We start from the raw sequence: 11,595 nt of genomic DNA, 5'->3' as shown, positions 1-11,595 counted from the left end.
ATAAACATTTTACTATTATTAATATTTTTCATTTTATTAATTTAAAAAAAATAAAAACCAAAAACTAAAATCTAAAACAACCATTCATGTTTTTTTTTCAAAAAACTAAAATCCACTACAAAAACAAAAACCAAAAACTAAAAACCAAAATCTAAAAAGCAAAAAGCAAAAAGCAAAATCTGAAAACTAGCAAAACAATGATCACTTTAATCTGATCTTGTCATGGTAATGAACTTTTGCTACAATATATTGTTTTCATTAACCTACTATGTATACTTCATACATATATACATACACAAACTTCACCTTTAGTATATAACTAATTATAATTATTTCGTTTATTGTCAGGAGCTTACACATTTTTCATACATAGGAATATATCAAACTCATTATTTCATGTGTCAACAACAATTGTAAATATTTGTGTGTATATAAAGATATGATGTCTATGAGAGGATGATCTTCAAGTCATGTTCAAGGACATTTGGGTTTGCCATTGGAGTTCTTCGTATCGCGGTAACAAGGACACTCATCTTTGTTTCCATATGTGCCTGAAGGAACACAATGATCATCACACTTCTCGCAACATATATTGCAATACTTGAGACACCGATCTTGTCTTCCGGCCTTTGAACATCTCGCATTGCATTTTCCATTGCATGGTGCTAGTTCATGTATCATTCCAAATATAAATCTAGACAGTGAGATTCAAATAAATATTTATCTAAATAATGAAATGAATTATGTATACTTACATGAATCTGCGTTTGAAAGCATAAACAAAGAAGATGAGAGGAGAAGAGAGATAATGAAAAATTGAACGACAGCCAACTTCATCTTCATTCTTAGGGAGGTTGATTCTTCTTTTTAAAATAATTTGCTTCGATAAAGGTTTGCAACTTTGAGAAGAGTTTGGGAAGGTGAAGAAACAAAACTGAAAGCTTGCACACAATGCAAATGAATTGATTGTTTGGAATGAGCGAAGTGAGGCTACAAAAAGAAGTTATTTATAGTGAAAAATATTATGGTAGGTGAAATGTTTGTTATCTATTGTGTATTTAATAAACAACTATAAACTATGTATATTATAATTTAGATTGACATTATATCACATTTTAACATTCTTAAAGGTTTAAATATTTTGGACACTATTGTTAAAACATATTTTAAATACAATTTTAAAAGTTTATAACTCTTAAGTTATAATTCTTCGTATATTGAGATTCCCATAAATTGTTAGCATGTGGGATCTTATTAAAACTAATACTCCGATGCTATCCCAAGTAATAATTAATAAATTTGGTCTGAAGAGTCTATTATTTTCCTTGTTGCGTGCCGTTTTCTAAATGTGTTACACAATATTACTGTCGTTATAATGAAATTAGATACGTTTTTTTTTTTTTGCGAACAATGAAATTAGAAATTAGATACGTGTATGCACATCAAATGATTATTATCTTTCTTAAATGAGAGATACGAAGGCACAATGTCGTTCGCGTTGAGCGACCACAGCGTTAAAGCTATAGCAAGAGTGGCACACGTAATCGGAACCTAAAGGCAGTGGAACTTCCAGAGAACTCTCAATTCTACTAACATTGTTATATTCAATATTTTATCAAAAATATATAGAAAAGTGGGAAGATAAACACTCCAGAAGAATGTATTGGTTGTCTTTAACGTAGTGCATCTATACTTATCTGAGTTATCTCACACTTTAGGATGTCAACCAAAACGAAAACACTACATGAGAATCCTATTATAAGATCACGAATTCATGATCAGTTAAAACGAAACTGATAGACCACCGACTTAGCACTATATTTATGAAGTGACACTTCATTATATCTCGTCCTTATATGATTCACTACAAAAAAAAAAAGTTTTGATAGCAGCAGAGTATAACGTTTTTTGGTTGACATACCCCTTAATTTTAGATAGCGTTTGTATATTTGGAAACACTATGAAAGAGTGGTATATTCGGAAACGCTATGATAGCGTATGTTTAATAGCAAAACAAAATGAAATGCTATTTTTAGCTTTTTGAATCACCAAATCCTAAACAAGTTTTTAATCCCTAAACTCTAAACACAACTTAAAACTCTAATATTCTCATACTGTAACTTCAAATCTTAATCATAAACTCAATTTTTTTTTTTAATCTTGATATATAACTTTCAAACCACAAACCTTAAATCTCCAATCAAACTCTATACCCTAAACTCTAACTTCAAACATAAACCATACATCTACTAATATTTAAACTTCAAATCTAAATTTAAAGTTTAACCACAAATATTAAGTGTAATCTTTAAATCTACTATTTTAAAACTTTAGCCCAAAATCTTTAAGTCTAAATCATAAACTTCATACTCCAAACTTTAAACTCATAAACATAAACACTAAGATATAATTTTTAAATTTTAGTTAAATAAATTTAATCATAAGTACAAGCATATAAGCATAATTAAAATTTAGAAAGTTGAAACATAATTAAAATATGTTTCAACTTTAAATATAATTCATATGTATTAAAATGTAAAATATAAAAATACATGTATAATAAGTTAATAACCAAAACAACAAGAGTCCTCGTAAAAAAATAAAGAAAAGTTCTTTTTTTTTGTGCAACAACATCGAAGAGTTCTTATTGGCCAAAACTTTAAGTACATGGATTATTTTTTCATCCGTTAGATGAGATTAAATCTGACCGTCCAGATCTGTTCCTTTTCTTTTTTAGATCTTTCGTCTTCTCTTTCTAAAGATTGTCAATCTCTCTTCTATCTTCTCCTTACGACAATATCTTGCTTCTGTCAATCCTTTATTTTTTTTGGTTTTAACAGATTGATAAAGTTCATGTGTTTCTCATCAGTTTTACTTTCTAATTGTGGTTGTGTGTTGGTTTCTTCTGTAGAGAAAGGAAGTTGACGAACTAAACAACGTCTTGCGACCGAGCCTGTCTTCTCTTCACCGATGCCGGATCTGAAGAAGCTGTGGTGCGGAGATGGCAGAGGAAGCTAGCGGTGGTGGTGGAGGTGGAACCGAGCACGAAGAAGAAGAAGAGAGGCGGAGATGGAGAGAAGACAGAGATGCGAGGGCTTAGTCAAAAAAAGCGAATGGAGGAGGACGACGACGGTGAATGGAAGAGGGGGACGGCGACGATGAATGGAGGAGGAGGTCATGGCTGGATGCAACGACGAAGACGAAGAGGTGGTGGTGCGGCGGGTGAGGATCGGAAGATGAAGAAGACAACGAAGGTGGTGGTGGTGCGGTGGCGTTTAGTTAGTAATTAGGTTAAAGCTTAGTTTAGTTTTTGGTTTATTATTTAATTAGATTTTCTTTTGTAAACCAATTTTATTATAGATCAATTAAAATAATAAAGAAATTTATAATATATGAATTAATTTTAAATTTTAATTATGTGTTTTAAATAATAAACTAAAAAATAATTATAAAATAAATAATTTTAATATAAATAATAACAAAAAGATACGCTATTAAAGAATGTTTAATTGCATAAAAAAAACACTATAATATATGACAATAAGATAACAACGCGAAAAACCGCTATCTAATATGCATGATCTACTATGACGGGGATGATACATCGTTTCATAAACCGCTATCGTATCGGTTTTTCGTCCGCTAAAAAAAACCTTTTTCTTGTAGTGATTCTTGTCCGCTAGGCCGACAAAAGTGATGGATTCAACTTCATTATATATATATATATTTTTTTTTTGGTAAAATGGTTCTCTCGTTACTTAAATTCTTTAGCAATATCTTTTGTGTGCATGCTTACATAATTGTATACAAATTTGTATAACTCTCTCTCTACAAAAGCTATGTCTTCTCTTTAGCCCCCCTCCGGTGTGAATAGTATTTCCGGCCGACGTGGTGGGCTTCCACAGCCACCGTCGGTCCGACTTGTTTTTTTTTCTTTCTCTTTTCTTTCATGCATGTCTTCTAAGAGGGAGAGAGTCCATTGTCTTCCTTCTGGTTCGGTTTATATGACCGAATTTTGACTCTGGGATGTGGAGGCTTCTACAACTCTGTTGTCGCCGGCTTCTACAACTCTGTTGTCGCCGGCTTATGACCTCGAGGGTAGAGGCTTTCTAAGCTCTGAGTCGCTGACTTTCGGCTAAAGCTCTTCGGGTTTTTCTTTGAAAACGAGCAAGGCTAGTTCTCTTAAGTGATACGATTTATGGATTCCTTTAGCCTCTTGAATCTCCGGTATCTTGGATGAGATCTCGATTAGGTCGATTTGATGATCTCCGATGGACGAGGTTTAAGCAAGGAAGGTGTATGCGTGGTTGGTGGTTTGGTGTTTTCCCGGATGAGATCTCGATTGTTCGATGAAGCTCTCCATGGAAAAGTGATCAGGCGAGGAAGGATTCGCAGTGTGGTTTCTGTTCTGGTGGTTACAGTGAAACACCGTTGAGTTTATCTGGCGGTGTTTCTCGAAGCGGCAGTGACGTGGAGGTGTTGAGAAACACGTGTTTCTTTGTCGGTTAGGAATTCAACATGTGGACTGGGCATGCTAATATTTTGACACGTGGATCGAGTGGAGTCTCGTGGGTTTGGGTTTGTACACTGTTGGGCTTATGGCGCGTGGTGATATGCAGTGCAGAGCGGTTTGGCTATTGGGTTAAGATCCAAGTGGGTTCTTTTAGTTTTGTCCTTTTGGGTTTTATATATATTGTGTGTGGACTTTTGTTGGATTTAGACCGATTAATAATAATAATAGATGAAAAAAAAAGTATACATATTAAGATTACTATATTTATGTTTTTATCTATTTGTTCCTTATAAAACTCTCATCCATCTTATATTTTCAATTGTTTAAGAAGTATAAGTCGTTTTTCTTCACTTTATTATTTAGATGGCCTCTCTAACAAATCACATACATGTGTGTGTGTGTCATGTCCGGATATATTTAATTTACTGAAAATTTAGTAAAAAGTATTCACTATGTTTCAAAATATTTTAGAATTTTTATTTTTTTTAATAAAACATATTAAAATTTAGTTATAAATGCTTTGTTTTTTTTGTAATTTTATATTTTTTTATGTTTTTAAACCAATAAGACTTTAAAAAATGCAATTAATGTTCATGAACTTAACAATTTTTCACTATTAGTTGACAAAATTTGCATTAAAAATATAAAATATGTATTTTTTTGAAACAATTTTTTTCTCTAGAATATTTATATTTCTGAAACGAAAGGAGTATTTGACAGTCACAAAATCCACCGTAAATTTTCAGTTCTTTTTGTCCCAGCATATCATTGTTGTTCTAGAGATCTTTGTAGTGGGATTTGCTGGCTAAGAGTAGCTTATAAGCATATCTCCACTTAACCCAAGTTGCATCTGATTTCTTATCGTTTGCAGCACTTGTAACAAGACTCTCTTTCCTTGGTGGAATTTTTTTTCTTCTTCTGGAACAAAAACATTCCTTGATGGATTCACCAAGAATCATGCCACGTGTCTAATTTAGGTTGGCTCTGCAATTCGTAAATCGAAAGAGGCCCATAAGGCTTCATACTTTCTGGGCCTCTCTTCGCGGCGGTTTGGAGTTCTAAATTACGCCGGATGTAATATCGTGCACGCGAAGAAGAAGGGCGTATATTAACAAACAAGCAGGCGAAAGCAAAAGACAAATTAAAAATCCGGGGAGGCGTACTTTAGCCGTCCGCCATTTCCATCGCTCTCTCTTTCTCGTTCTTCTCTCTGCTCATCACTATAACGACGGCCTCTCTCATCTGCATCATTTGATCTGGTAAAAGCATTCGTCGCGATCTACTCTTAGTTTCTTTTGATTTCCGATCTCCGAATCAATTTGATCGGACGTCTGAGTTTTTTTTTTCCTCATTTTTAGATTCGATGGCGGCACCACCTGCTAGGGCTAGAGCTGATTACGATTACCTCATCAAGCTTCTCCTTATCGGTGACAGCGGTACGTATTCGAATTCGCCGGGAATCAAATTCATTTTCAATTGCAAAATCTCGATCTCAGTCGTTGAAGCATCTCCGAAAACTTGTTTAAGGATCGTTCTGTGTGTTTAGATCTCTGTAGATTAAAGGTTTCAATGCGGCTTCATTGTTGCAGGTGTTGGTAAAAGTTGTTTGCTTTTGAGGTTCTCTGATGGCTCTTTCACCACTAGCTTCATCACCACCATTGGGTTTGTGTTCCTTCTACCATGTTTTAAGTGATCAGAGTGGCTGTGATGTGTTTATCTCATTTGCTTCTTCTGATGCAGGATTGATTTTAAGATAAGAACTATTGAGCTTGATGGCAAACGCATCAAGCTCCAGATTTGGGATACTGCTGGTCAAGAACGTTTTCGAACCATCACCACTGGTGAGTCACAGACCTTTTCATATGATCTACTTTGCTCTAATACTGTCTTTAACTCCACTGGGAATTGAATTACAGAGGATTAAGAGTTAAAGGACATGTTTGTATATTTTGTGCAGTTTACTTAACGTTATGGCTGATGCTGGTGAAACCTGATAGGCCTCTTTTGTTGACGTCCTCTTTTATGCTTTTGCAGCTTATTACCGAGGGGCAATGGGCATTTTGCTGGTGTATGATGTCACTGACGAGTCATCCTTCAACAGTAAACTTTCTTATGTCTACAACTAACATCTTTGATTTTTACATTTCTGCTTTGTTCTGGACCTGTTTTCTTTACCTTATTGCAGACATTAGGAACTGGATTCGTAACATTGAACAGCACGCTTCGGATAATGTCAACAAGATCTTGGTAGGCAACAAGGCCGATATGGACGAGAGCAAGAGGGTACGGTACATTACAAGCGAGTTTAAATTCACATTGATTTTCAACTGCCTGATTCACGAGGACTAATCAGATTGATAGCGTGTTTGGTGATTCTTTTTTTTTTTCAGGCTGTACCAAAAGCAAAGGGTCAAGCACTTGCTGATGAATATGGGATCAAGTTCTTTGAAACAGTAAGCCAAACATTGTCTCATGAGAACAACTCATTGGTCGTATTTGTTTGCTTACAATAGCTAGCTAATAGGCCATTTCACATGACAGAGTGCCAAAACAAATCTAAATGTCGAAGAAGTTTTCTTCTCGATAGCAAAGGACATTAAGCAGAGACTCTCAGATACCGACTCCAGGGCAGAGGTTATTAAATTACTTGTTACATTCTCCTTCCTTCTGCTTTTCTTTCACTTCTCATTTTCGTGTGCAAAAGCAGTTTAAGACCTTGTTTCTGTTTTTCACAACTCCATAATTCATTGCAGCCTTCGACGATTAAGATCGGCCAAACAGACCAGGCAGCTGGAGCTGGTCAGGCTACGCAAAAGTCTGCATGCTGTGGAACTTAAAAAGTCCCAAAATTTCTGAAGGTGAAAAAGAAAAACAGATTGATCTTGGGTGCTTTTGTAGTTCTTTTTACTTTGATGATTTGGGTTTAAGTTGGCATTCTTAGCTTGTTTATGATGGTAATAGAATCTTGAAGAAATCGTTCGTTCGTTCTCAGATAGATTCGATCTCTGAAGTTGATTCTATGGCAAAATTGTTAAAACTCAAATCTCGTTATTGTCTTTTGCTTTCGCTGTTACATCATCTTCTTAAAGCTTTTTCCCTTCTTGAGAACCACAGAGAACCAGATCCATTGATGACACCTCGAAGCTCCTGAATTTTAGAAATGTTTCAATGCAATTACAAACCCAGACTATGAAAAAATCTTGGTTTTCAGAATATTGATGATTGCTTCAGTTTTTGTTTGTGTTGTGTTTTAAGGCCATCTCCAACAATGAATCAATGTACGAACACAAATAATGCTGACCTGTCCATCAAAACACCAAATTTGGTGTAATATTATCTCTAACAAAACACCAAATTTGGCACTATCCCACCAAATTTGGTGTAACACTATTTTTCACACCAAATTTTTAAAAATACATATTTTATTATGTTTCATTTAATAATATAGTTTTATTGTTATCAGATTTGTAATTAAAAATAAATATATTATGCTATTTGTATTTTTAACTTATCTTCACATAATTAAATTTTTTTTATTTTTTTTATTTTTATTTTCAAAATAAATCACTAAATGACTATTATTATTTATCATTTATAAATAATAAAATATATATAATAATCTAAATGTGACTAAATAATTATTCATCAATTATAAATAATAAAAACTTAAAATTTTAAAAATTGAAAATATCAAATAATATATAATATTACATTTAGTGTCATTGTTGGAGATGACGAAAAAATTATAACACCAAGATGCCTTATGGCAAAAGTCACATGATCTGATGTTACGGTTGCCACGAAACTTATCTTACGCGTGTGGTGTGACGTCTAATCTTGACCGTTCGTCTCTCTAAGAGTTGTCGGCCCAAACTAGTACTTTCTGTTTGATGTCAGAGGTGACTCTTCCAAGTGAGAATGACCACTCTATGCTGCGTTAGAGCATCAACATCGTTGTTAGGGACATAACTTGAAACTCTCAAAATATAATTAGCAAATTATACTAACATCTACTCTATTAAAATAGAGTCCTAAATTTATCTACCATAAAAGTTCTCATTTAAGTTTTGGCATGTTTGAAGTTTGCTAGGAAGCTACTTAATTTATGGACCATAACAAGTTAATTACATTATTATTATTAGATATATCACACGCTTTTATCTCCTATTAAACCGACGACATCTATTAACCCAGCATCTACTCTATTAAATGTAAACCAATATAACCATAGGATTTAATTTAAATCTTGAACAAGTGTTATATACAATTAGACTAAACCAACTATGTACTCTATTATAAGTATAACAAACGAATTACGCTTAGAGATAGCTGCCATTATGAACACAATATGTGTTAAATAAACTTCAATCATATATAAACTTCAATCACATAATTTCATGTGTGCCAAACTTAAAAATATAAGTTTCGCAAAGTTGGTTTTTCGAAATACATAAAAAGTTCAAAATTACATGTATTTTATTTTATTTTAAATATACTATTTTCATCAAATCTAAACTGTCTTGACGTGCACACCAAGTTATCAATAATCAATAACAACTTAATATAGTATATCTTTAACGCTATTTTGCGAAATTGAAAATAGATATTTCTTTTTGCCTAACAAGATTTCCTCCCTTATTTTTCTACTACGTTTTTACTCGACTATCCATCTACGTTCATAATCATTTAGATCTTAAATTCATATAACAACTCCAACAGAATATGGTAATCAGAATATCCTATCGAATTTAACTATATGGAAATCGAATCAAATCTTCAGCACGCTATCATTAAATCTAAAGGTTTAGCACATCACTATAAATCCTAGGACGATCAACTAATACCTCCTACATCCGCAAAAAAAAAACATACACTCATATGACTATGATTACCTCAGACCCGACTATCACTTTGCTCAATGATGTCAAACCATACAAAACATCTTGGAAGGTCGAAGTTAAAGTCCTGCATTCATGGACACAACATTCATCTTATTCTGGTGGAGATTCTCTTCAGTTCATTCTCGCAGATAAAACAGTAAGTTTATCTATTAGTTAATTTCTGTACATGTTTAAAATGGGCGTCTAAACTGATCCTTATATCAAATGTTAATGTAGGGAGTTAAGATTCATTGTACCTGCAAGAGAGTCTTCTTTGCTCGTGTTAAGAAACTTCAGCTTGGACAATGGAGGTTCATTGAGAATTTCTCACTAACCGCAGCTGCCGGAAAGTACCGACCGACGAGTCATAAGTACAAAATGTCGATCCTCAGCAACTCCAACGTCACCAATTCCACCCTCAAAGATGAGGATAATTTTCTGTCATTAACATCTTTCACAGAAATCATGAACGGAAGTCTTGATTCTAATTTTTTGATTGGTAAATTTTTAGACTTTTCTTATTCACAAATATGCTACGGTTTATATTAATAATCTTCTTATTTTTTAATAATATGTTTGTAGATGTTATTGGTCAACCAATTGATATCGGAGATATCCAGATTGTGCATGTGCAAGGTAAAGAAACAAAGAAGCTTGAGTTTACTTTGACAGATACAGAGTAAGTTATAGATTACCTTTTGCAAATATACTTTTCATATGTAATCAAATCGTGTTTTTTTAATGTGTTAATCTTCTAATGTATATTTCAGGGATCACCAAATAGCATGTTGTCTTTGGGGCCAGTTTGCTGAACATATGCTATATGCATACAAAGTTGCTCAAGTCAATAAGAATTTTCTCTGTTTACTGAGATTTGCTAAAATCAATGTTTACAAGGGTAAATATTTGACTAAACGATTAAGAAAAAAAATTACTTTAGTATGCTTTTGATTCACTTAATAGATTTTTATGCTTTGTTGCAGGACAAGTTCAGATTACAAATGCTTTTGATTCTTCCACTATCGAAATAAATCCACCCGGATTTGATGTCCAAGACTATCTACAAGTGTACGTTTAATTCTAATCACATACCAACTATTTTATATCTACTCATTAAATATACATGATCTCTCTAACCGTATGGTTAATTATTCAGGTTGCCTAAGAACGAGCTTGCTCTCACAACTGGTAGTCATGAGCTTGCAAAACATAAAGGAAGCAAACGCCAACCTGATAAATGGTCTATTTATCCTGAGAGATCAATTCTGGATATCATTATGGCGACTGATGTAAGTTTTTAGTATATCTAAGGTATATACTGTTACAATCTACCTATATTCTAAAACTAATGTTATTTTTGTAGACTGAAAACTGCATTGTTAAGGGCACAATTTATGCAATTGACACAGACTGGGCTTGGTTTTATTTTGGTTGTGTTAAGTGCCACTTCAAAAAGGTTACCGATATTACCAAAAGGGATGTGGTTCCTGTGAAACATCTATGGTATTGTGATTCATGCCATCAGTCTGTAACCAATGTTGCACCTCAGTATGTTTTTTGATCTTAATAGTATAGATATATGTATCTGACTCATATAACTTACCAATTTTAAAATTTTCAAGGTTCAAACTCCATCTACTTATAAAGGATGACACTGGTGAAACTAAGGTGATGCTGCTTGATACTATTGCTGAACCAATTTTGGGAGTGAGTGCTGAAGTGCTCTTAGATGGTTCTCTAGAAGAGGTATGTAAAATTATCCATTTAATTGTTGTATATTACATACATATAGTCGTTTTTAATATAGTAGGTGTTTGTTTTTATTTAGGTTGAAGATCCTGAAGACTTGCCTGATGCTATTAACAAGCTTATTGGAAAAACTTTCAAATTTGGTGTCTATGTGAGCAAAGACAATGTTGACTATGGAGCTGATATATTTAACATTGGGAAAACATGGTCTGCTGATGAGATCATAACTCACTCGGATGATGAGAATACTGATGATACATTGACTAACAGAGCTTTATCTGACCGTTCCTCAGGACAGGTCTACTCAAATTATCATTACTCTTCCTAATTAGATATTCATGTTTATATGTGTATTCATTAAAAGTTTATTCTATTATTTTCAAGGTCTCTTTGGTCAGCATGGAAAGTGAAGAGAACACATGTTTGTCGTCAACTCCACTATCAAAACGAAAG

The 11,595-nt window shown here is 33.4% G+C and overlaps 3 protein-coding genes across 4 annotated transcripts; 2 read left to right on the top strand and 1 right to left on the bottom strand.

Moving 5' to 3' along the window:
- Window positions 1–257: 257 nt before the first annotated feature.
- Window positions 258–962, bottom strand: LOC106316331 (gibberellin-regulated protein 10-like). The gene is made up of 2 exons (XM_013754204.1): window positions 756–962; window positions 258–665 (listed from the first exon to the last, which is right to left on the bottom strand). The coding sequence occupies exons 1-2, from the start codon at window positions 841–843 to the stop codon at window positions 475–477; spliced, it is 279 nt and encodes a 92-aa protein (XP_013609658.1). The 5' UTR covers window positions 844–962; the 3' UTR covers window positions 258–474.
- Window positions 963–5,576: 4,614 nt separating this feature from the next.
- On the top strand, window positions 5,577–7,579 carry LOC106315701 (ras-related protein RABE1c-like). 2 transcript variants are annotated; one of them, XM_013753504.1, is made up of 9 exons: window positions 5,577–5,772; window positions 5,872–5,949; window positions 6,103–6,175; window positions 6,272–6,354; window positions 6,548–6,613; window positions 6,699–6,796; window positions 6,904–6,966; window positions 7,055–7,147; window positions 7,267–7,579. In XM_013753504.1, exons 2-9 carry the CDS (start codon window positions 5,877–5,879, stop codon window positions 7,348–7,350), a joined length of 633 nt encoding a protein of 210 aa, XP_013608958.1. In that variant the 5' UTR covers window positions 5,577–5,772; window positions 5,872–5,876; the 3' UTR covers window positions 7,351–7,579. The 2 variants fall into 2 exon arrangements, with proteins under 2 accessions (XP_013608958.1, XP_013608957.1); XM_013753503.1 differs by having other exon boundaries at window positions 6,254–6,354.
- Window positions 7,580–9,965: 2,386 nt separating this feature from the next.
- On the top strand, window positions 9,966–11,359 carry LOC106315082. The gene is made up of 6 exons (XM_013752852.1): window positions 9,966–10,072; window positions 10,164–10,291; window positions 10,377–10,461; window positions 10,550–10,682; window positions 10,757–10,941; window positions 11,016–11,359. Exons 1-6 carry the CDS (start codon window positions 9,966–9,968, stop codon window positions 11,224–11,226), a joined length of 849 nt encoding a protein of 282 aa, XP_013608306.1. The 3' UTR covers window positions 11,227–11,359.
- Window positions 11,360–11,595: the final 236 nt, after the last annotated feature.

Source organism: Brassica oleracea, chromosome C9 (genome assembly GCF_000695525.1).
Source record: "Brassica oleracea var. oleracea cultivar TO1000 chromosome C9, BOL, whole genome shotgun sequence".
NCBI classification, from domain to species: domain Eukaryota; kingdom Viridiplantae; phylum Streptophyta; class Magnoliopsida; order Brassicales; family Brassicaceae; genus Brassica; species Brassica oleracea.
The sequence above is the reverse complement of the archived record's forward strand: the minus strand, read 5'-3'. Positions and strand labels throughout refer to the sequence as shown.